This window comes from Cibotium barometz, chromosome 2 (genome assembly GCF_041138505.1).
Source record: "Cibotium barometz isolate CiBa-2024 chromosome 2, ASM4113850v1, whole genome shotgun sequence".
Lineage (NCBI taxonomy): Eukaryota > Viridiplantae > Streptophyta > Polypodiopsida > Cyatheales > Cibotiaceae > Cibotium > Cibotium barometz.
The window spans coordinates 25,203,259-25,229,648 of NC_141047.1; the positions used below are offsets into that span (position 1 = coordinate 25,203,259).

Below are 26,390 nucleotides of genomic sequence, written 5' to 3' on the forward strand. Positions count from 1 at the left end.
GAGCTATGCTGTTGGGTTGGTGAGTCAGTTTATGCAGGTTCCACGGAAACCGCATTTGGATGCAGTCAGACGCATACTGAGGTATGTGAGGTCTACTTTGCATTGTGGACTATTCTATGAGACTGGGACAGAGATATGTGTACATGGGTACACAGATGCTGATTGGGCTGGTAGTATCTCAGACAGAAGATCTACTAGTGGATTCATGTTTTCTTTGGGGAGTGCTGCTGTGACTTGGAGCAGCAAGAAGCAGCCTACGGTTGCTCTATCGAGTACAGAGGCCGAGTACAGAGGAGCTGCTATGGCAGCATGTGAGGTAGCTTGGTTGAGAAAGCTACTTGCAGATTTGGGTCTATCAGTGGATAGACAAGTTGTCATTTTCTGTGACAACATTAGTAGTATACAGTTGGCCAGGAACCCAGTCTTTCATGCTCGTACGAAGCACATAGAGGTCCACTACCACTTCGTCAGAGAGAAGGTCTTGGCAGGAGACCTTGACCTTGTTTATGTCAGCACAGAGGATCAGGTAGCTGACATCTTCACCAAAGCATTGGGTACAGAGAAGCTCCGCAGATTCAGGGCTTCGCTTGGTGTACATGAGATGGAGTTGAGCTCGAGGGGGAGTGTTGAGATATCGAGCTCTAGTGAGGCGGTGGACACTGATGACCCGCCTGGGGGATAGGCCCCGCACTTACACCACTGGCATGGTTGGTGAGATCTTGGGTGATATGCGGCCAGTGGGATGACAGGCTGTGTGACAGCCACTCTAGAGACTGGCATAGTTATAGCGCCAGCTCATTTAGTCGGGTTCACACTATAGAGAACCCGTGTATGTATTTGATTGAGTACCTTTCATATGGTGTGTACTCTTATTCTTGTATATGGTGTGTTGAGTGTTGAGTAGAGAAGATGAAGATTTTCAGCCTCTCACCTTGTGTGTTCTCTATTAGGGTTTTGTGAGTGTGTGTGTGTGCTTGCAAGAGCTCAAGCTCTCTTCCCCCCTGCATCTTTACAAGTTTTACAACATATATGGCTTGCTTCTTCCAAAAACCCTTCAATAATTTAGCAGCTTTCACTAACTATAACTACGGAGATCCATTCTTGCCAATTCCCTGGACTTTATCAAGATTGAGATCATAAAAATAAATTGTTCCTTTATGACGATGAATGTCGGAGTGATTCTGAGTTAACCAATCCATTCCAAGTATGCCATCATAGACTCATGGGGGTAGAATTTTGAATCTAGATTCAGCGAGATTACCATCCAACAAAACCTAAATAGTGTTTGTCTCATGGCAAGTGAAAATAACTTTCCCATTGGAGCCAATTCAACTTGTATTGGTTTGTGGCAAGTAAAAATAGCTTTCCCACTAGCGAATTCAACTTGTATTGGTTTACCTTTCTTTTGATATATGACTAACTAACATGCATTCGGGGAAAAATGAATGAACTAGTGCTAACGAAATCAACCAAAAAATTAAAATCTTTACCTTGGTGGATTGCTAGAGCCTGAATCATTGAAAATTATCAATTATGTCTATGGTGTTCCTGCTACATGAACACATCCTTTTTTAGGTTCAACCTCATCAACCATATTAATAGCTCTAGAAGACATAGATTGTGTTGGAATTCTTCCTCTAGGATTTTTCCAAGGTTGAGAAAAAGATCCCTGTCTAGTCTATAGTAAAGAAATTGGTCTGGATGGATTTGGAAAATCCTTCATGTGATATATCATTTGTTGATATTTGAAACATCTGTTCTCATTATATAATTGGCTATGTTGATCTATCATATAAGGAGGTCATTGAGTAATCTCCTCTTTCATTTTCTAGTGTTTGAGAGAAAGACCTTTGTCTTGGTCCATTCCTCCCCATCTCTTGATTTTGAAACTGATTCTGGTCATGACTTTTCTTTGCATGGGTGGGAGAGGGGCACTAGCTATTCCAAAAGATCTCTTATTCCATACATTGCCAATGTCATGCATAGCCATTACCAAACATTTAGCAAATCACTTGCCAAAGCTTATCCAACCAATTATAATATGTTGTACAATGTTGATGTTGTGTGGCTCTTTCATCACCTCCTTGTGCCAGGATACTTAATCCTTCATTTATCCCCATTTCCAAGGCACTAAGGGATACAAACATTCAAGAAAACACTCTCCCTTGGCTCCTCTTCTCCTCTAACCAATGGTACTCCTTAAATAGAATGTGAGGGAGAGGGAGAGCTTAAGTTCCTTGCCAAAAAGCACACACACACAACAGAGAGCAAGACACAATGAGAGATGGATGGCTAAATTACCTTCTATCTTCTTATCTTCTCTATAACCATAAACTAAAGAGATAAGAGTGCATATTATAAGGAAAAGTACTCTCCTACTATAAAATACAATGGTTGGTCCATAGTGTGAGCTATATGAGTTTTCTAGCATTATAACTATGCCATACTCTTGTAATCCAAATGTGGCTGTCACACAACATGCCATCCACTAGTGACATATCAACTATATTCTCACAAGCTATGCCAGTGGCATAAGTGGGGAAGCTTTCACCTAGTTAGGTCATCAAAATCCATAGCACCACGAGCTCAATATCTGAAAACTCCCCCTCAAGCTCCACTCCACACACTATACTCCAAATAAGCTCCTAAACCTGTGGAGCTTCTTTGTACCCATGAAGATGGCACCACCTAATCCTTTGTGTAGAACTTTCTCCCTCATAAAGTGATAATGCACCTTACTGTGCTTTGTCATAGCATGATAGACTGGGTTACTCGCCAACTATATGCTACTCATGTTATCACAATAAATGACAATGGACCTATCTACGGGCTTACCCATATCACCAAGTATGTGAGATCCCTTCCCTCTCTGCACATCGAACTCTGGAGAGCTGGCAACAGAAGTAGCAACCTCATGCATAGGGCAGAGCTTCCCACTCGGGGCCTCGCCCACGAATGTCCGGACAAGAGACTAATCCCTCGGTTCTTCCAAAACCGAACCCGGAAAAAACTTCCCTCACCCTGAAAGCATAGGCGATTCCTCCAGGAAAATCTTCTAACGTAGTTAAGAGACTTAACTATCCTTTGTATTCCAACCGAACCTACGGGTCACATGGCCGGATCAAAGAAGGAACTTGCACTTGGTTCATAGAGACCAACACTTTTTTCCCCATCAAAAGAGGCACAATTGTTGATTCTTTTCCATAGAACAAGGATTATCCTGTGACTTACTTCAACTATCGTAACTTGAACAGAATTGAATTTTATTATAGGAATCCATCGATCCAGCCTAACCCCATCCAATCCCATGGGTTAGCCAACCGCCCAACCACTGTATTGATGGGATCTTTTATAAAAATTTGGTTATGTTTTGTCCCGGGTACCAGAGAAAAGAGTTCCCAGGCCCCCTAGCCGGCTCTCATGCAAAAATTAAACAGACACACCACTTATGCACCCAATATAAGATTGCCTTTTTCTCAGATTCAACTATTTCCAAACAGAATTGCAATAAAACCACAGTGTTTCCATCATAATCCTCAGTATTCTAGTTCCAGGGTTCAATTTCCAACTTTTCCACTTAGGTCTTCACAACCTCATTCCAAATCCAATTTCCAATCATTCGTTCCTCAGTGTACCTATGGCATCATCGGCAACCAGAACGCTCACCACCTGGTCAGTCCCTCTAGGCTCACCCAGTATTTCACTCAGGGGACTTTTAAATAGTTCCTAGCTCATAGTACCCAGGTGTACAATCAAGATTTTTCTATAAAATCCATATGGACTCTCCATTGAAGATCACCTAGATCAACCAACAAGATCCATTTATCAAAAAGAGCCATGAACTCATCCGTTGAAGACTAGCAAGACCAATCAACTAGATCCATGCCCGTGTTTAGAAAATAACTCCAACTCATTTTCTTCCTAGATGCATGACGCGTGGGTATCCTGGGCGACCCCGAGCACCATATGGTCAGCACCCTCTAGGCTCCTTCGCAGGTGACCTAGTGCTTCACTCTCTCATAGGCCGCTTCCTTGGACCCTCATCCACCATACCGGAAGCTTACCATTTTAACAGAACCGAGACTGGTCAAGACCTCAACCGACCTTGCCACACGAGACGTCATTCTTTGACTCTCCGTTAGCTTCTGTTGCAACATTTTCCACTTAGGCCATGACCTCATTCCATAAGATATTCAAAATGCTTCCCCATCATTCTTGACGTAAAACAATCTTTAAAAAAGTAGGTTTCATATGCAAATATAGTTTCCAAACAAAATTCCTATCATTCCTCATCATTTCTCTTTGGATGCTCTCTTAACGATCCGCCAGGGTGATTCATCCCATATTCCACATCATTTCACATCATTCCTCATTAATTCACATCATTCCACATCATTCACATAATCCCACACATCAATCCACATCACTCCACATCTTTCCACACATCAATCCACATCAACCACATCAATACACATAAATCCTCATCAATCCACATCACTCCACATCTTTCCACACATCAATCCACATCAACCACATCAATCCACACATTCCACATCCTTCCACACATCAGTCCACATCATTCCACACATCACCCACATTATTCCACACATCACTACACATCACCCCACATCACTCCACATCATTCCACACCTCAATCTAATTTCCACAAACAAGATGGTCTCTTTTCGCTTTGAGCAAATCAAGTTTGATTATCAACTTTCCTTGATCTAGTTATCAAAATTTTTGTTCCACGATCAACCAGGTTAAGAATACAATTACTCTGCTTTTCATACTGATAAAACTTTCTAAGTCTCGACCATTACTTGGCTTAGTTAAAGATAAATTTTCTCAACTCAATTCAATTAAGTCTAAGTTCCCGTTCACTTTTGGATCCTCGATCCTTTCAAGAGTTCCAGAATCCTTTTTCAGGGAATCTTGGAATAAGTCAGTCACAAGTATCTACATTCATCCAACTAAGCATGTTTCTGGTCTTTTTCTGGGAAATCCTTTTTTCGTTCAAAATGTACCCAAGATTCTATTTTTCGAGAATCTAGACATATACTTCATAATTCCAAAAGTTAAATATGTTCGTGATTCCTCTTTCTGATTAAAAATTTATCCATGTTTTCTCGATACATTCCTATGAATATTTTCACATTCTTATCTCAATTTTCCCAAAATAAAATATGCTCAATATTCCTCTTTTTGAATAAAACATTTATGCATACATCCTAATGGTATTTACAAAATTACTTATACCCATAATTCCTCTTTCAGCATAAAACATTTATGCACACATACTAATTCATTTGTTTATCTAAATGAATTATATTTATAATCCTTTCCATAATTCTCATAAATTGAATGAATCTAAAAAACTTTTTGCATAACCTTCTTTATTTTTTTGGTAAATGAATAATGCTCAAAACTCCACTTTTAATATAAACTTTATTATGCGTAAATTCATTTCCTAATGATAAAAAATTTACAATAGCTTTCCCACATTTTCTATGAAATGATAATGCTCAAAATTCCACTTTTAATATAAAAATTATTTATGCATAAATTCATTTCCTAATGATAAAAATTTTGCCATAGCTTCCCCGCATTTTCTATGAAAAGAGAATGCCTAAAATTCCACTTTTAACATAAAATTTATCATGCATAAATTTAAATTCACTTTCTAAAAATTTTGCCATAGCTTCCCCATATTTTCTATGAAATGAGAATGCTCAAAAGTTCACTTTTAGCATAAAATTTATTTATGCATAAACCTTTATTTTCTAATGATAAAATTTTGCCATAGCTTCCCCACATTTTCTATGAAATGATAATACTCAAAATTCTTCTTTTAATATAAAAATTAGTTTATGCATAAACATAAACATTAATTCATCTAAACAATAACATAAATCAAGAAAAGCATGGTTTTAAGAGGAAACCCATAAAATAAAATGCTTCCCAAGCATGAGAGAGGTTGGGAAGAAGATTAACATAAAAAAAAAAAGAGTAAACATCATTGTTTAGGCTTGCCCTTGGTGTGCTTGATTCTTTACCTTCTTGCAAAAGATGTGTAGTCCTCAATGAAGAGGCTTTGCCACCAAGAGAAGAGGGTAATCTTCAAGAGAAGAAGAGATTTAGTGAATCACCAAAGCTTCACAATGGAGAGGCAAGGTAGAGGGATAATGGAGTTACACTAAAATGAAAATTACACTAGCATGTAAATACACTAAGATTAAAATACAAAGGAATGGGACTCTATTTATAGGTGAGGAGGCCACCAACCAAGTCCAACTGGGATCTAGAGGCTTCCAGCTTCAGTTTGATCCAATGTGGACAAGTTTTAGACTAGTGATGCCCAGTTTTTGATCTAGTTTGGAAGAGGAGAGATGAGAGATGAAATATCTAGCCACTTTATGATTTTTTTTATTTAAAAAATGCCCCTTTGATGTGATTTCTAGGCGCCTCCTTGATGAGGGGTTTTCTCTCTCCTGCAGTGTCACAAAGCCTCCCAAAAGTCTCCTATAATATCTGAAAACTCACAATTATTGAATCTTCGCCCTCATGTGAGTCTTTCTTTACTATTTTTTTGTGGATAATTCCAAATTTTTTCATTTTTATTTTCCAACCTTAATGGATAAGGATATCACATTTTTAAATTCAAAATAATTTTATAAGGCTTAGAACTTTGAACTAGGGGACTCCTTGGTTCACACATTGTCCAAATCTAATGCAACTTAGGAATTTGTGATTAAAATTCTCTTTCAAGGGATCACTTCCTATTCGCTGGAAGAAAATACTTATCCAAAAATATTTCAGAACTTTATTATCTCTCTCTAGAATATTTTCTCTCTCTAGACCAAAACAGGATCAAACAATATCTTTTTTACATTCTGAAGAGGGGATGATTACAAGAGACTGAAGGGGAGGTTCTTACATCTTTACATCATCAAAAGTTGGAAGGAGGAATCTTACAAAGTATCTTCTAAAACCAAGCTACCTCACAAGTTGCCATAACAGTGCCCCTATAATTTTCCTCTATATTCCACAAGGCAAATGTATTTATTGTGTTATCCTGCCTAGTTGAATGAAATAATGTCCTTGTCAACTTAATATTTGTTTTCCTAAGGTGGCCAATGAAAAAAGATCACGAGGTGTGCTATTCATATTGATTATCACTTACACCAAGTTGGATATGTTCTTTCTTATGGGATTGTCAAAGAAATAAGAGATAACATAAGAAAATATACATAATACAAAGATAGCACATGAAGACCAAAATCTATTCAGAAGAAACTGGCTCAAGAAATTCTCTTTATGAGGGTTGAGTCTTATGTAATCTAACACTAATCCACCTTGCTCCTTTATCCCTTCACATGGTTAGATACTTAATTATTTTAGACGAAACACTTAAGATAGAATCAACAGAGAGAATGAATGATCATGCATTGAATCAATAGAAACTTGATGACCATGCATCGAACTCACTCTGCAACCTCCACTTAGTCATTAAATTAAAACATTAAACTAGCTCTCATATATTTTTTGTTGCTTTGTAGGTTATCTTCTTGGAAAAGAGAATCCCAACTAGAGCATGGTGTATTGTCCAAAGGATTTGATGCCATTTATGACACAAAAGGAGCCTCATCTATGACTACTTTCAAAGCATGGTCTTTCTAGGGCAACTAAAATTTTCTTGATTTGAAATGTGTATTGTTAGAAGGATTTGATACCATTTACAACTCAAAAGGAGATGAATCTATGAATACTTTCAAAGCATAGTCTTTCTAGGGAAACTAAAATTTTATTGATTTGAAATGTATCATGTGTTCAAAATGTTAACTCACGGAAACAAATTAGTGTAGAGTTAGTTAACAAGATGAGGCATGGTGGATAATTGGGTAGTCAATGGGTTCTTTTTGACTTTATAAAGAGAATGCATGATTGGACAATAATGTCTTACCATGTGTACAACCCATTTATCTAAGAAATGTAGACAATTTCAATTGCATACTTTAAAGTGTGCCAAGATATCGATGCCCAAATCCTATTTTAGGAATTGCTTAACATCATGGAAAAGAAGGTGTACCCCAAGGCTGAATTTAGGGGATTTATGGCCAATGAGGCCTAAGAAAATTGTTTTGTGGTGGTTAGGAGAGTATCTAATGGTGGTCCAAATAATGTGCACTTGAGGGAAAATAAAGACCATTGGGAGTAATGCTCACAAAGGCATACGACTCGTGAAGTGCGAACTTCCATGCATAATGGCTAAAAAATGAACATGCAAAGAAGACATACATTCCTATGCTAGAAACACGAGTAACACTTTAGGGAGAATATATGATAAAGGTATATTCTATTTTATTAGCTAGAAATTATTATTTTAATGGATGATAAATTGATGCTTTTCTTTGATATGCAAGCAATGGAGACTAATGACAAGTATTTGATACCTAGAGCTAGTCTCTCAAAATCGATCCATGGAAGTTGGTTGCCATCTAACAATGGTGTAAAGTATGTAACATCATTGGTGAATGCTTGCACCAGTAGCATGAGAAGCTCTTTGCTTCAAAGTGTCAAATTTCATGAGTTTTTGAAAGCTCTTTACTTCAAAGTGTCAGATTTCATGATTTTTTGAAAGGGAGGTATTTGGGGTGCGGTCTAGGTTTGCAAAATCTCTCTAAGAGGAGGCCCTTCAATGTTTCTACGAGTTCATTTCCATGCAACTTCACTAATCTTACTAATGAGTTTTTCATGCATATAGTGTGGGTATGGATTGGTAAAATGCAGGAAATTAGGATAAAGCAAAAGTTATCCTGATAGGAGCCTATATAGAAGAATGACTCATATAGAGAACAGAGTATGAATATGTGCATCAACCAATGGGAGAGATTCATTTGTAGGTGGATAGAGGTTTGACATCAATGTAAGTTCATGTTCATTAGAGGTATGATGTGCATAAGAGCATGTGGGTAATTTGTAGAACTAAGAACCAATACTAGAAATGAGGTCAAATGCCAAGCATAGAGGGATGAAATGCAACCAATTGAGTCACAAAAGGGAGACCAAAGGCAAAAAAGGGATGTTTGGTAAGGTCAATACACCATTAGGGATTAAAAGACAACTTGTGTGACACATGGAACCCTTCCAATATCATCCAGGGCACTCCACCAAAGCTTTGTGAGAAGTGGCCTGTTGAAAGAGGTACTTGTGAGTGGATCAAATATTACATCCTATGGGGTTGAATTTGAGACCACTAATGCATGATGGATTACTTATGGAATGGAAACATGTGGTCACTAGAAACATGGACTAAAGGATCAATTCTCTTTAACAACGCATTGTGAGGTCCTAAACGTGAATGCGGTCCTAGATAGAGAACATTTGGAGTTTTGATTTTCACAAAGGACTCTCAAAAGAAAGGAGCCCCATATAAGGTCATCATTTCAGTGTTTCCATCTTGCATATATGATGATTTTATGGGCAGAACTTCTAGCACGATGAAAGCCTCAAATTCATATCATGCAAGCACCTTTACTACATATATTTTCTGCATTTGGGACTAGGGATACATATAGAAATATGTTTGTTCTTCACGCAGCATTGACTAAGCATGAACTATTTCAAGCCTTCACCTCATGTTCATTCATCAGGAAGCATTGACTAATAATGAACTATTTTAAGCCTTTACCTCATGATTTCTTTGGTGATTGGCATGATTTTCAAACTCATAAGGCTTTGATCTTGTTGCATTGAATCAAGATATAGCATAGCATTGTGATTAGGAGTGTAATCCACTCCCAAAACATAAGCTTTGAGATCTATTTATTGTGGATTAGAGTGTGAAAGTTGATTTTTGTTCATGCATTTCATAAATTTTCATGCATTATTAGAATTAATACCTTAGAGTATCTAAAATCAATTAAAAAATAATAAGAAAACACTTAATCAAATGCACAAACACATGAATTAATATTATAACCTTAATCACCACCATCGAGTCTAAAAAATATTAAGAAACTCTAAAAACCAAGACAAACCATCTCTCAAGTTAGGAGATATCCCGTGAAAAAAGACATGAGTCTAGTAGATGTGAGTATGCAAATGTGAGTAGTAAGCCTAGAGACGTGATCTGTGAGTCTACAAATGTGAGCTGTAAGCATGGAGACATGAGCCGTGAGTCTTAAAATGTGAGCCATGAGTCTAGAGATAGGTAAACCTAATACTATACCAACCAATTAAAATTGCCTTAAAGTTTTTTAAGGACACACCTACTCATGTCCTATAAAGCTTTTCCTATTATACTATATGTAGTACTAGCAATAAATTTCAAGGAAAATTCTTATCATTTGTAATTATTGGAACATTACGTATAAATATTGCTCCAACAATATTAATTACGCAATAACAAACACTGTTATAGACCAAGAGCCCCATGCATTACTTGGAATATCCATGCCCAAGGAGGCCTATTTAATAAAAATAAAAAACCGTGACTGTGAGCCTATTTCTTAAAAAATAGCTAGACGTGAGCCCATAGATGAATAAGTACACAAGTCATGAGCTTACTACTAGGCATGATGTGAGTCTAGCTCACTAGACCCATATGAGCCTATTATATATGCATATGTAATGTGTAAGTCCACTAGACATTATCCCATAAGCATGAAGCATGAAGCATGAACCCAAATACATGAGCCCTTAGACATTAGCTTACACACATGAGCCTAGAAAAAAAATAAAGGGTCCAAAAACCCCAAAGAGAAAACTTAAACTTAAAAAAAAACTTGGGCAAAACACACATGTTTAATTCCATTTAAACTTACATGCTAGAGGTCAATTCCACAACCCTGTGTTCCAGACTACTATTGGAAATAATAATCTAGCAATCGATTGTAGTGTATCGAATCATACTTGCTCAAACCCACCTAGCCGTCAACCCTATCAAACTGACACTTTGAGTGCTTTCCTTGTTTTTAAGAAGGCTAGTATCCTTTAAATCTACCTCAAGCGAGGAGCTTTGGGATGAAATGAGCTAGTTAAACACACAATGTTTCAAACTTTTGGTGCTGGTGGGTTTGCAACAAGAAACCCAACAATCCATTAGGGTCAATATGGAAAAAAAGGGCCCTATAAGGAATGCTTAGGAGAGTGATTAAGTTAACTAATCAAGGGTGAAAAGGGTACCTTTCTTAAGTGAATCACCCATGTAACTACTCTGAAAAAAGTAGCCTTTTATCCTTATAATTGTTGTGCCCTAGTGCCTTGGGGGGTTCACCTAAAAATATGTTAATATACCACCTGAGTTCAAATGAAGGGATTTTTTAATTCAAGAATTTAAGGTATATTAAAAGTACATTAACAAAAGGGGTTTTTTTAATCAAGAAAAAAAATGTTAGTCTATAAAGGAAAAGGGGTCATTTTATTCATGAATAATTAATAGTTAAGGGGTTTTTTAAATACCCCTTGAACACACGTTATACATAGGATTTCTTAGTAGTGCACCCCCTGATCCTAGTGCCTAGATTTATGGGCTACTTCACCTTCTTTTTTCATTTTAACATATTTAACACATTCAAATGAGTTTAAAAAATATTTCATAAGGAAAGTGGAATTTCTCTTCTTCCATGCCATTGGCACGACTTCATTAAGGGTATGTCTCATGTTGTATAAACATGAAAGTACACAAGTCTTGGTTGTTTTTTTGAAAACATTACAACATATATACTAATATATATTGTGTTGGTAATTTCAACTTCATAACTTACTTTAAATGAGTGTATCAAAAAGTTTTGGCCAAAAAAATTTATTCGATAAAATAGCCCATAAATAAACATGAAAGTACATAGACTTTGGTTAGTTTTCCAAAATTTTATTTTTGCAACATATATGGTGGTGATATATGATGTATTGCCAATTTCAACTTCACAACTTAAAATTACTATATCAAAATGTTTTGGTCAAAAATTTCCTTTTATGAAATAGCCCATGATTTTTTTAGAAATACCCTATTAGTTATGAATTAAACTCAATGTAGCCCCTATTTCGTGTGCATGCGTGTGTGCGTGTGTTTATGTGCGTGTGTGATGAGCATGTGTATGCTTGTGCACTCACACACGCAAGGCCACACACACACACTCGTGTGAACACGCATTTACATGCATGTTTAGGGATGGGAATGGTCAACTTTTGTGTGGATGCATGCATCCAATTTAAGCTCAGAAAACGTAAAAAGGACCCTACTACATAACTTTTCCATAGTACTCAATGTTTAAACTTAAGGTATAAAGACATAAAGCTTATTTGTTCAAAGGAAAAAAATGCTTTGATCTAAGAAATCAATAATGATTTTGGTTTTTTTTAAGAACACATAGCTCCATGCCAAGAAATAATAATTTTAGCTTGTCAATTGTGAAAGAAGATGAACAAAAACTTGCAAGGCAAAAGTTCTAATGCAAAATATTTGAATTCTTGATTCCCTTTTTTGGCATTATAAGAGTATCAAACTAAAAGAAGATTTTTTTTGTTTTTAGTAAGTCATGGGTGTAGCCAATAGTGTTGCCATATATATAGGCAGTGATGTGTGTGAAGAGTATCAAACTAAAAGAAGATTTTTTTGTTTTTAGTAAGTCATGGGTGTAGCCAATAGTGTTGCCATATATATAGGCAGTGATATATATAGGCAGTGATGTGTGTGAACACACTTAGGACCGCCGGGGCACTTTTTCCCTCTTTAGGAGGTTTTTTCCCTCCGGCTTGAATATACGCCCATTATTCTAGGGATAACTTATCTTTGTACATTGACACAATCTAATACATTGTGTGTTGTGTGCATTCTTGCTTCTTCTTCTCCAAGCTCTGTGTGCTTTCCTGCAACCCTAATTCTGACAATTGGTATCAGAGCAGGCATCGGTTCCCTGGGCTACGCCGCTAACACCCTCCGACTCACGTTCTCCGATTGAGGTGAGCTTTCACGAGCGCTTGCAGGTCCCTATATTTTGCAAATAAGCCCATAGGGCTTGGCGTCCTCAGAAATTGCATCTGAGGTCGTTTCGAGCTCCGTTTTTGCATTTCAAGTTTTGCACTGGCGTTTTCGTCATTTTGTGCAGAAATTTTGACAGTGCAGTTTTCTGCAAAACAGGCATACGTATTCTATTGTGGACCGTGCTACATAGCACGAGTGGTTTTCTGTTCAGTCTTTGCTTCATTACAGGTAGCTTTTGCATCAGTTTTAGTCAGTGGCCATGGCTGATAACAGCAATGATGTATTTCGCATGTTGTCTGCTGATGACAAACTGGATGGAGACAGCAACTAACCACTTTGGGCATACATGATATAGCATGTTTTGGTTGTAAAAGGAGTGTGGAGCATTGTGCAGGGTATGGATGTACGTCCAAGTTCTGTGGATGTAGGATCTGTTGAGGATGTTGCAGGTTCTAGCAGCTCTACTGTTGGCTGCTGTTTTGCCCACTTTTTGTGCTTCAAACAGTTTTTGCTTATGGTTGAAAATGTATCCAATTGTACTGTGGGCACCCTCCGTTCTGATCGAGAGGGGGAGTACATGTCTAAAGAGTTTGATGCATTTCTGGATAGTCGTGGGATAAAACACCAATGTACAGTGCCGTATACCCCTCAGCAAAATGGTGTTGCTGAGAGGAAAAACAGGTCACTTATGGAGATGGCACGATGTATGGTCAAGATCCAAGCTTGGCCACATGCGTTTTGGCTTGAGGCTGTCATGTGTGCTGCATATGTACTCAACAGGTGTCCCACTAAGGCCTTGCAATCTATTACTCCATACGAAGCTTGGCATGGCAGGAAGCCTTCTATTGGTTGTTAAGAATCTAGAAATGGGATTGATCATGGTGAAGGACATAGATTAAGCATAAGATTAAGGTGGATTAAACCACACTAAGAACTCCATAACTAGAGAGAGAGGGAGATTGCACACTCAACACTATTTCCTTGTATTGCATCTCACAATGAACCATACAATGATATTCCACTTCTTTTGGTCAACTCTCACACACCATGCAATATTACATGTGGCATTCCTATCTCACCACAATATCTTGCACCTCTAGGGTGCTTTCCCACATACACACAACACCGCGATTATATCTCTCAACACCCCCTCTTAATCGAGGTGTTCTACAACTCACCCATCATTCATCAATGTAGCATTGCACAACCGCAATCGCTACCTTTCAACACTCCCCCTCAATGATACATTGGAGTGTCCATCAACCAAACATGTGTGCCCGTGTCTACCATCTTAGACACCTAGTCCATTTTGAGCCGACTCATCGCTCACAGCGGAACCACTGAGTCCGATTTGAACATGGAAGTTGGGGTGGGATCCAACCCATGCGCATGCACCTCACACGTGCATCGCTCATGCACACATCACAACAAACATTTTGAGCTTCTCGGTGAGCTCGGGCATGGTTACCCTCATACCATGGGTGAATACAAATTTTTTTGTTTTGAGCACGCATGCTCGTGGACGATTTATCCATCATCATGTTTGGGTGAAAAATAAAATTACAAATCCCTTGGTCGCAACCGGGCAAGGGACCCTCAATGTGTGTGTGTGATGTATGAACTACATCTTTCACTTGTGTTTTTACAAGTATTCAAAAACCATGTGAACTCAGGCTTATGAACTCAAGGTTATGAGGGAATGGTGTGAAGCAACCCTTACTCTCATTAAGGGTAAATTGAACCAAACAAAAAATATTTTTTAAATTTATTTAGCAGCTGTGTGTCAGGAAGTTGCTGCTGCCTGCCGCCGTTGAATGCGCCTGCTGTGCACCGATGAGCCCAGTCTGCTGCCAGACCCACTTCACACTAGGTCGTCTTCTTCATCCTCTCTCGACCTGTTCTGCACAACGGCTATGGCGGTCTCCTCTGTGTACGAGTCTGCGACTCCATTTTGTTGTTCGCTGCTTTTCTCTCCAGCGTAACGTTGCTGCCTCCTGCGCTGCCTGTGTCTTGCTGCGCTTCGTTTCAGTCGACTGTGGCCTGCTCTCTAGCCACTCTTGCCTCTCACTGCCAGTAGGTGTAGCTACTGCTTCCTGCGCTGGGCTACCTCTGCAACGGCTATGGCGGGTTTCACCCCTCTGTGTACGGGTGTGCATGCTCTCCTCGGCTACAGCTGCTACTGTCACCTGAGGTCACCACAGCAGCCCTCGCCGCCTTGTCCTGGTCGTCAGCTGCTTCTGATCCGCCTACGCCTACTTGGTTCTCTTTCATGGAGCCTGAGTTTACTGTTCACGCCAGTGGAGGTTCGCTACTGTTTGCTTTCTTACTGCTGCCAATGCTGCTGCTCCATACGCCCTTGCTTCTACTATAACACAGCTTCTTTGCTCATAGCCAACTTGTTTTGACTGAGCTGGAAATTTTATGGCAATGCCAAATACTCTGTCTTACCTTGTCAACTCTCTGTAGACACACTCCTGTGTGTGCGCTCTTGCTTCATGCTTGTTGTCTCATGAGCTCTCTTTTGCTCCTATTTCAACACTGTTGCACCTGCTACCTTCTTCTTTGTGATTTAATTGCGCTGTCCATAGATGGCCTCCATGAGCTCCCCATTTGGCTCATAACTTGCTTGCCTTCTACCTTTGACAAGCTTGCTTGCCTCAATTAAACCTCCCTCATGAGGATTTTATACCATTCAATGGTTGTTGTAGCTCACAAATGAGCTTATCAAAGTCTACATGCTCCATTTCTTTGCATGCAGAATATTTAGGGTGCTTTCTTCAAGTGGTTTCTCTTGAAACCATAGGTGCAAACCAATGTGAAAACTCCAAAAGCTTCCACCAAACATTGCCCATCTTCTATGAGCAAAAACATGAGCATCACTCTTTCCAATGTGCTCAACCATGGACTTCTTCCAAGCCCATAACCGCTTGTCCCTTCTTAGACAAGCATTGCACCTCTTACACTCTTTGTTTGGAAGCAAAGAACCTTGGGATTCTTCCATCCCATTAAGCAACCCTTATACATTGAGCATTTTTCCATGCTCAAAATCAATCAAAATCTGAGGCAAAACTTTACAAAACCAACCTTTCATGAGACCATTGTCTCTTTGGCAGCTTCTTTGTTGTTTATGAAGACTCCATAGCCTTCATGATGCTGAAATCTGCATTTTGAGCTTTGCAGACAGCTTCTTTGATGATGACAACACCATTTGTCATCTCCACAATGAGAAATCTCCACTTTAGACTTCAATGGCAGCTTCATTGCAACCTCCTTGTTGCATAGCTCTTCTTTCAAATCCTCACAAATGCAAATCTCCTCTCAAATCCTCACAAATGCAAATCCAAATGATAATATGAGTGTGCATAATTTTTTTTTCTCATAATAACTGAAAATAATGCTTAATCAAAGAAACACACAACCAAACTAATATACATAATAATCACCCATGACCAAGAGCCCATTTGGCTCTGATACCATGTTAAGATTCTAGAAATGGGATTGATCATGGTGAAGGACATAGATTAAGCATAAGATTAAGGTGGATTAAACCACACTAAGAACTCCATAACTAGAGAGAGAGGGAGATTGCACACTCAACACTATTTCCTTGTATTGCATATCACAATGAACCATACAATGATATAGGCTCTCTAGCCTTATCCCACTTTACATGTCATCATCCATGTGGCAACTCCTTTTCCACTTCTTTTGGTCAACTCTCACACACCATGCAATATTACATGTGGCATTCCTACCTCACCACAATATCTTGCACCTCTAGGGTGCTTTCCCACATACACACAACACCGCGATTATATCTCTCAACATTGGTCACTTGCGTGTCTTTGGTTGCTTGGCCTATGCTTTAGTGCCTATGCAACAACGTAGAAAATTGGATGATAAGGTTGTCAAATGCATTTTTGTTGGTTACAGTGCTGAGAGCAAGGGTTACAAATTGTATCATCTGCAGTCAAAGCGTATCTTGATTAGTCGAGATGTTGTTTTTGTGGTGGAAGATGTTGTGCAACCTTTGTTATCATGTACCAAAGAGACAGGTGTGAGCTCACGGGATGTATTTGATACGTTGTTGCCTCTATTTACAGGTGGGAATTCAAATGTAAGTCCTAATGAGGCAAATATTCAACCTATGCAGATTTCAAACGACATCATAGATCAGCCTATTTCTGATGTAGATTTACAGGATGTAATTTATGAGGATAGGGCTGAAAATGAGCAGGCTAGAGGTATGCCTAAATGGCTGGTGCAAACCTTGCGTGATAGTAAAATTGATGCACCTATGTCTAGTCGTACTTGTTCGGGTTTTCAGCATGTCTCTTATGCATCAGATTGTTAGGCTTTGGCTGTGTCTAGTATGTGTGAAGAGGAAGAACCTCTTTCATTTGTTGATGAGGCACAAAAATCAGAAAATTGGTTGGCTGCAATGCAAAGTGAATATGATGCTATAATGAAGAATGGTACATGGTCTTTGTGTGATTTGCCTATTGGTAAAAAGGTCATTGGATGTAAGTGGGTTTTTAAGTTGAAACGAAAGCCAGATGGTAGTGTTGATCGCTATAAGGCTAGACTTGTTGCAAAGGGTTATGCTCAAGAAAAGGGCATTGATTTTGATGAGACCTTTGCTCCCACTTGTCGTATGACTACCATTCGTAGCATTTGTGCATTGGCAGCTCATAATGGTTGGAATGTACATCAGTTGGACATAAAGACTGCGTTCTTGAATGGAGATTTGCATGAGGAGGTGTATGTATCGCAGCCTCGTGGTTTTGTTCAAAGAGGGCAAGAAAACAAAGTGTGCAGGTTGAAAAAGGCTTTATATGGTTTAAAGCAAGCTCCACGAGCTTGGTATGAAAAGATACATGCATATTTGACTGCACATGGTTTTCAGAATAGGCTAACAGAAAGCACTTTGTATGTTAAACATGTGGATGATGTACATCTAATCATTGCTCTCTATGTTGATGACATGTTGCTCACAGGACCAAATGAGAGTCATATTGCTGATTTTAAGGCTGATTTGAATGCCTCTTTTGATATGTCAGATTTGGGGCATTTGCATCATTATTTGGGGATACACTTTAAGCACTATGATGGAGGTATTGCTTTGTGTCAAACAAAGTATATTGAGACATTGTTGCAGAGATTTGGCCTTGAAGACTGCAAGCCTATTGCTACTCTAATGGAGACAGGTTTGAAGTTGAGTCTTCATGATGCTGGAGATCACTTTGATGTCACACTCTATCAGACAGCTATTGGTTGCCTCATTTATGTATGCATTACGAGGCCGGCCATTTAGTTTACAGTCTCACAGGTGAGCAGGTTTATGCATAGCCCAGGGTCTCAGCATTGGACGGTAGTTAAATGTATCTTTCGCTACTTGAGTGGCACCATACATCTTGGGTTGTTTTATCCCAAGGGGGGATCATTGCCGCCAGATTTACATGCTTTTTCAAACTCGATTGGGTTGGTTGCTATGACACAAGAGTGTCCACAAGTGGTTTTTGTTTCATGCTCGGTAGCTCATGCATATCTTGGTTGAGCAAGAAGCAACCTACTGTGGCCACTTCTAGTTGTGAAGCTCAGTACAGGGCATCTTTCACAGCTACGGTTGAGTGTGTGTGGCTCAGATGGCTTATGGCTGACTTGGGTGTTGGACAGAAGTCTGCCACCTCTATCTACACTGACAGTCAGAGCGCATTGGCAGTTGCGAGAAACCCAGTGTTTCATGCTCACACAAAACACATTGAGGTGCATTATCACTATGTCAGGGAGACACTCTCAGCAGGAGAGATCAGCTTGGCCTATGTGCCAACACATTGAGGTGCATTATCACTATGTCAGGGAGACACTCTCAGCAGGAGAGATCAGCTTGGCCTATGTGCCAACACAGGACAACCTCGCCGATCTTTTCACAAAGGTGCTTCCTCGTGAGAAGTTCGAAGCTTTCCGCAAAGCTTTGGGCTTGCTCCCCTTTGTGGACTGATCTACTTAGGGCATGGCACTTCCCTATACATGAGTGCCAGCTCTCGTTCACACCATCACTCCCAGGGGGGATTTGTTGCCATATATATAGGCAGTGATGTGTGTGAACACACTTAGGACCACTGCGGCACTTTTTCCCTCTTTAGGAGGTTTTTTCCCCTGGCTTGAATATACGCCCATTATTCTAGGGATAACTTATCTTTATACATTGACACAATCTAATACATTGTGTGTTGTGTGCATTCTTACTTCTTCTTCTCCAAGCTTTGTGTGCTTTCCTGCAACCCTAATTCTAACAAATAGAGCTCAAAGCTGATTACCCTAACCACACCACCGTAACCAAAATGTATAATGTAATTACCTAAGTCAATCTTCTCATGTCTTCTTTTATTTTCTTGTTTTCTTTAAGAGTAGTAGTTTTATGTATTACTAATTGCATAAGGTTACAAAGGTGTCATCAAGTTAATGTAACTTAGTCACTGTACTTCAAGTTAATGTAACTTAGTCACTGTACTTCAAGTTAATGTAACTTAGTCACTGTCATCAAGTTAATGTAACTTAGTCACTGTACTTCAAGTAAGGTTTGCATAGCTTGCATTTAATGGTCCACTTCTTGAACTTTTTATGTGTACACATGCATGCAAATCATATGCATATGCTTACTTGTGTCATTGATTTCCTACGTGGTATCACAATAGGTCTTCTTTGGTATTGGTGATTGTGTTGCACATGGATAATGTCATTTAGTATTGGTCATTGCTTTTCCAAGTGGATAATGTCAACCAAATAGAAGTGACTACAAGACGTGCATGCAAAGCTCTATAAGTACTATAGATTGAATTTCTTTATTTTAAAGGAAGTATATACAAGGAAAAAGTTAATTATCTCAATGAATTGCAACAATTTGAGAGTGAACTTTTGACATTGTTTTCTTTTATCGGTCGTCTCATGGTCATTTTCCTTCACTTTCATGTTCTTGTTGAATGAAGGTGCACATTGGAAATGTCACTTCTAACAAACTTGCCAATCCATGCGTAAAGACCATATTAGGAATTTTAGAAAAATCCCAATTTCCATTTGTAAGATCAAAAAATGGGGGTACGGTAACCCTTTTAAGATTTTGTCAAAACCCCCTCATGTAACATATCGTTGGAATGCTCTTGAAGATTAGTTTCTAAATCCACATTCTCAGACAACTTTGGAATTGGTATACTCAAGAAACACCAAAAAGTAGATTTAAAAGAAAATTCCCAAAGTAATGGGATTTTCCCAAACTCTCTAATATGGTCTTTCTAGGCCATGCATGCCCTTCATGTCATTCTTGACAAACTCTTCAATCCTTTTGTAGGCCATGCATGCCGTCATTGCCTTGAACAAGTCAAAGGATAACATGGTGAGTCTAAAATGGGTAGGTATCTTAGCTAGCAAAAGTGGCCATGCCTTTCTTGTATTGAGTGAGTGAAAGAATAACGTGGTGACTCTCAAACGCATAGATACATCCTTTAAAAGGCCATGTCCTTTGTGTCTTGGTCAAGTGAAAGAATAATGTGGTGACTCTCAAATGTGTAGCTATCTTAGTTGGAAAAAGCAAGTTATGTGTGTATGTGCATGCGTGCATGGATAGGTTTGTATGATGTGTTTGTGTTTTTTGTGGGTGGGGAGAGAGAGAGAGAGAGAGAGAGAGAGAGAGAGAGAGAATAATGCATTTGAACTCTAAATCATGGAGTTGAGTTGTAAGCTATGACGTTAAACCATATCACCAATGAGTATTATTAATCCACCCCACCTTTTCACAAAAAACCTAACCAATTTGTTGAATTCTACTTTTATACGTTTGTAGAGAGCCACGTTTTGAAAAGCAGCAATAATGTAGCAAGATAGAAGATTGGGTTAAAATTCTCAATTTATTGAAAAGAAATTCTTGAACTTCCATCATGTATGAATGTCCCCTTGCACATGCCACTATGTTCACCTTACTTTTACACAAAACCCTGGTCACCATTAACACCTTATCAATCACATGGATGGCTTTAAAAACTAAAACTCTTTCAAGTTTTGAAATGGAGAATCATTTAAAAAATAGAACCGTTTCAAGTTTCCATATGGAGAATCATAATACCTTTATCTAACATTAAGAATGGTCAGGTTTGCATGAGATTTGACAAATTGGCTGATTATTAAACTATCAAGTAAAGGAATTAAAATACAAGCCTTCTACATGGATTCTTTAAAGTGTGGCAATTTGCCTAGTTATTATTATAACTAGTAAGCAAAACAACGGAGCTAGATATAAAGCCTTATTTGTTTGGAGTATAAATATGCATAAGCCTTTATAGTATGGCGATTATTGACTAAAGCACTGTAGCCCGATACAAAGCCTTTATAGTATGGCGATTATTTACTAAAGCACTGTAGCCCGATACAAAGCCTCAAAACTTGTTTTGACGTATCAACATACTTGGGCTTTGACATGAGTCTTTATAGTATCGTAACGTGACTATGCATTTGATTATTGCTTTGTGGCTAGGTACAAATATACTATAATGTTTCTTGTTAGATATGATGAGAGCCTTGACTAATTATTGAACTAGCAAACAAAATAACACCTCAGCTTTGTGGGCCAAGGTACAAATATTTAAATTTTGTTTGCCTTGAGATATGATGAGAGCCTTTATTATTTATTGAGCTAGAAATGTAGCATACAAAGTTTTCAAATAAATAAATTTAAATACACTAAAATCTATATTTTATATGCATTTTACAAATTTTAACGAGAAAGACAACCTTATCAAAAATCAAGCACGTAGACATGTACAAAAGCCTTACTTCTATGTTGAAGCATAGGCTAGTCTCTTTCATCTCATGACCTTTATACACACAAAGTCTTTCATCATGGCCTTTATACACGGAAAGTCTTAAAAGAAACTGTCATTATTTGTAGCTTAAGATCTTTCAATTAAAAAAAGGAAAACAATGTATATATTAATGTTAGGCAACATACGTCTTCCAACAGGGTTCCGACTTAACTAGAAGGCTTATTCAAAGTTTAACTATTTTTTTTTAAAACTGTACACACTGAATAGAAGCTTAAATAGTTTTTAAAAAAAGTTTTCGTTTCATTTTTTAAAAAAGAGAGCAAATAATGTATTTATTTTGTTCTTGGTTCAAATAAGTTTCAATGTGAGACTAAAGCTAGGGTTTAGGGGTTTAGTGTAATTGCAGATTCACCTTTAAATAAAATAAAGATTGAAGTCTTAAAAAAAACAAAAAAAAACTAAATTTGGACTCCTCTCAGCCGTTTTAAGATAATAGAAGAAAAACCTTCAAATAACACTAATTTCTTTAAGGTTGTACTTGAAAACGCAGCCGCCCACATTTTACTTCAAGTGCTAGCGGCTGTCCTCTTGCTCTCGTCACGGTAGCCGTTGTATATATAAGGAGAAGCTTTCTTCACTTAGACATACCACAGCTGCTACTTGCTAAGGTTGGCTATGGTGGTCTGAGCTTCTAGCCCTTGGCTGACTGCACTTGTTTGTAGGTAGCTTTCGAGGCAGGAGAGCAATGGCTAGACGAGAATTGAAGTGGTACAACAGCCCTGAACTGCCACCTCCTCCTCCTCCTAAGCCTGAATGCCCACCCCCTCCTCCCCCTAAACCAGAATGCCCACCACCACCACCACTACCACCACCCCCTCCTCCTCCTAAACCAGAATGCCCACCACCACCCCCTCCTCCCCCTAAGCCAGAATGCCCACCAGAAAACACGCCTCCTCACGTCCCTTCACCACCTTATTACTATAATTCACCCCCGCCACCACCCCCATCTCCTCCCATCGCTTCCCCTCCTCCTCCCATTGCAACTTCTCCACCGCCAAAAGTTGCATACCCTCCCTATCCTCCTCCCAGTCCTTCATCTCCACCTCCAAGTCCTTACAATTTACCTCCTTCCACCAACCCTCGCCCACCATTACCACCCAAGGCTCCTCCAACAAGCAGCCCTCCTCCACAAGGACCTCCGAGCTCGCCACCAAAAAGCCCTCCTCCTGTATGCTACCCTCCAAAAAGCTCCCCTCCTGGAGGTCCTGCAAACTACCCATGCACTCCGGAGGCAAGCCCTCCATCTGGGGGCTCTCCAAGTCCTCCTCCAACAGCACCTCCAAGTTACCCTTTACCATCTCCACACTCACCCCCTACCTCCCCACTATCTCCACCTTCAAAATCCCCCAGCCCATCAAGTAGTTCTTCTCCCAGCCCATCAAACAGTCCTCCTCCCATCTCTTCAGCCAGTTCCCCATCTCCTCCTGCCCCATACTCAGCACCTAGCCCCACATCACACCCTTCACCAGCTCCTGCACCTTTCTCACCCCCTCCCCACGTCCCTCCAGCTCCTTTCTCTGCTCCCACCCCCTCTATTTCCATACATACACCCCCGTCTCCAGCTCCTAAGCAAAAATTTCCCCCGGGCACCATCGCCGGCGTGTGCGTTGCTGGCGCCTTTGCCATCGCCGTGGTCCTCACTCTCGTGTTTTGCTTCGTCAAGAAGAAGCGCCGCGCCGCGCCTCCACCTCCGCCCCCAGTCTATGGAGGGGGCGGCGGTGGCGCCGCCACGGCTCATGCTGTAGGCGGCGGGGGAAGTGACAGTTATTCTGCTGGCGCGGGAGCTGCTGCAGCAGGTTAAGAAAATCTTTAAACCTCATGGTTTTGCTTTTTAAATAAATTATATTTTAAATTTTTTTCCTTTTGGCAGGCGGTGCCGAGCATTTGCCGCCAGGGCCGCCGCCCCCTCCTCAGCCTGGCTATGGCGGCGCCACCACACGTCCATTGGCCCCTCTCAACGAAGCGTGCATGGTGAGCATTCAAATCTAAAGTCACACCTCCACCAGAAAAAAAGTCACACACATACACACAAAATCTAGAAGGGTTTTATCTCCTAGACACACACATACAAACCCATAAATAACACAAAATAAAAGTTTTCCTAAATTATTTGAAAAAGGGTTTTATCTCCTAGACACACACATACACACCCATAAATAACACAAAATAAAAGTTTTCCTAAATTATTTGAACCTCCTCATTATGGCCACTAGTTGGGAACCCGTGCTTCTCACATCTTTTGAGGTTTCCAAAATCAAATTCTACCCAAACCTCCTCCTCCTCCGCTTCCTAAATGTCCAAATTCTTGCCATGTGGTAGCTTTGTGAAACTCTTCCTTAAGATAATATAGAGAAGAGGAAGTTTTTTGCTTAAATGATTTAATGCCCTTATTAGATAATAGACTCATTTCTCAAGTACAAATATTCCATCTTAACAAGAAATAGTATAAATATATATTATTGTTTCCAAAAGAAAAAGTCCATTTCCAACAACTCACAACAAATAGCAAATGCTAACAATGACTACTCACACGCAGAAATATAAATTTTTCTTTTACCTACTAAAATTTCACCACAATAACTCAATAAATGCCAAAATTCTCAATGTGACTCGTCTCTCACTACAAATCATCTAAATAGAAGTGCTTTTTCTTTTCATGACAACCATATAGCACTTTCAAATGTCATTGTTTTTGCAAGAAAATGATGCACAAGGAATCCGAATCCCACATGCAAAGGTCACCTTAAAAAAGAAGCTCTTTTTTTTTGCCGCCACATTCTTTCATATTCCAAAGTTTAGGAAGTCTAGATTCCTTATCTCCTAAAGCCTACTCCTTGCAAGTTTCAAACACACCCATGATGTATGTTAATAAGTGTGCTCACACAACAAAGTAATGTTAGCCTATGTGGGAGTGAATGCTCTTATTTGTGTCTTTAGTTTTTTCTAGATGAAGAAGGCTCATGTATCTTCATGATTAATGTGGGAAAAAATGACTAAAAAATAAGCCACAACTATGGCAAGAGTCATAACATAATGCACTTTATGTAGGTCATTTCTCCTAGCTCTCTCTCTCTCTCTCTCTCTCTCTCTCTCTCTCTCTCTCTCTCTCTCTCTCTCTCTCTCTCTCTCTCTCTCTCTCTCGATTAGAAAGATATTATTTTTGGGGAAATTCAAATCATTTTAAACCCTTATTACGTGTTCTAAACTTTTAAATTTCCTTTTCATAAAAATAACACCAAAATTCTTACACTTTAATTCAATTTGATGATTATCATGCTTACAATTCATATTTTGGATATGGACAGGAAGAACTTTATTATTACACCTCCAAAGGTAGTAAACCAACAAGTGTAAGTATGCAAGAATTAGAGTTGTGCCAAGTCTACATTACTCAATTGCTTGCGGGATTATATGAAGAACACAATCTCACACGTCCCAATATGCCACGTGCCTACCAAGCTCTATCAAGTTACATTGCTTGCAAGTGTTAAAAAGAGTGTGTTGCTATAAGATGAACCTTTTACACATATTTCCTCTTTGTTATACCTTAATATGCTCCCATCACCTTCTGATAATATCCCCATCAACTTGATATTCTAGATTGATTTGTTTTTGTATAGGTTCATTATTTGCTCTCCTTGATTTCTAAAAGGTTGAGGGTTTTCATTGTATGATTTAAGTATGGATCTATGTGATCATATTCAATTCCATTATCACATGTGCAAATTATTCTTCTTTGTAATGCCATTGATATATTAATTATCAAATGTGAACAAGATTGAAACTTCTCTCTCTCTCTCTCTCTCTCTCTCTCTCTCTCTCTCTCTCTCTCTCTCTCTCTCTCTCTCTCTCTCTCTCTCTCACACACACACACACACACACACACACAACACAACATAACACACACATGTACGCATACACGCACGTATGCATACACACAAGCACACACATACACACATGTCATGGGCCATCATAGTGTAAAGGGTGGTTGTATAATAAGGGTCCTCACTTTGGATCACCTTCAAATATTTTTGTAACAGAAAACAATCATTTTTCACTAAAATTAGTTGATCTCACCCACTTGATAAAGGAATTTGACATTGAGCTCTTCTAATGAAACGTCACATTATTAGTCATGCACTTAAACATATGGTCCGTCAAAAATAAAAAATTTCAAATACCAAATTTCCTACATCACAAATATAGTTTAGATGGCATCTCCCAAACTTAAACAAGTAGACAATATGATCATAAAATGTTAATAATTTCCTTATTTCAACTCAAATTCCATCCCTAATTTGCACACAAGGAAGGCATATAATGGAGATCATAACTTTATTTATTAAGTAATTTTTGCACGTAATTTCTACTTTAGCTTAATTATTATATGTTTTAGAATTATATAAAAATAGTATTTTTGTACAACACATCTTTATAACAAAAACTAGGTATTTTTACTTGATTTAATGATCAAAGGATAGATAATTATGAGAACAATGTGACCATATGGTCAAATTTCATTCTTAACG

The 26,390-nt window shown here is 38.9% G+C and overlaps 1 protein-coding gene across 1 annotated transcript; it reads left to right on the plus strand.

Moving 5' to 3' along the window:
- The first annotated feature begins 22,440 nt into the window (after positions 1-22,440).
- Positions 22,441-25,574, plus strand: LOC147640853 (uncharacterized). The gene is made up of 3 exons (XM_086816027.1): positions 22,441-23,657; positions 23,732-23,832; positions 25,167-25,574. The coding sequence occupies exons 1-3, from the start codon at positions 22,547-22,549 to the stop codon at positions 25,350-25,352; spliced, it is 1,398 nt and encodes a 465-aa protein (XP_086672153.1). The 5' UTR covers positions 22,441-22,546; the 3' UTR covers positions 25,353-25,574.
- The last annotated feature ends 816 nt before the right edge of the window (positions 25,575-26,390 follow it).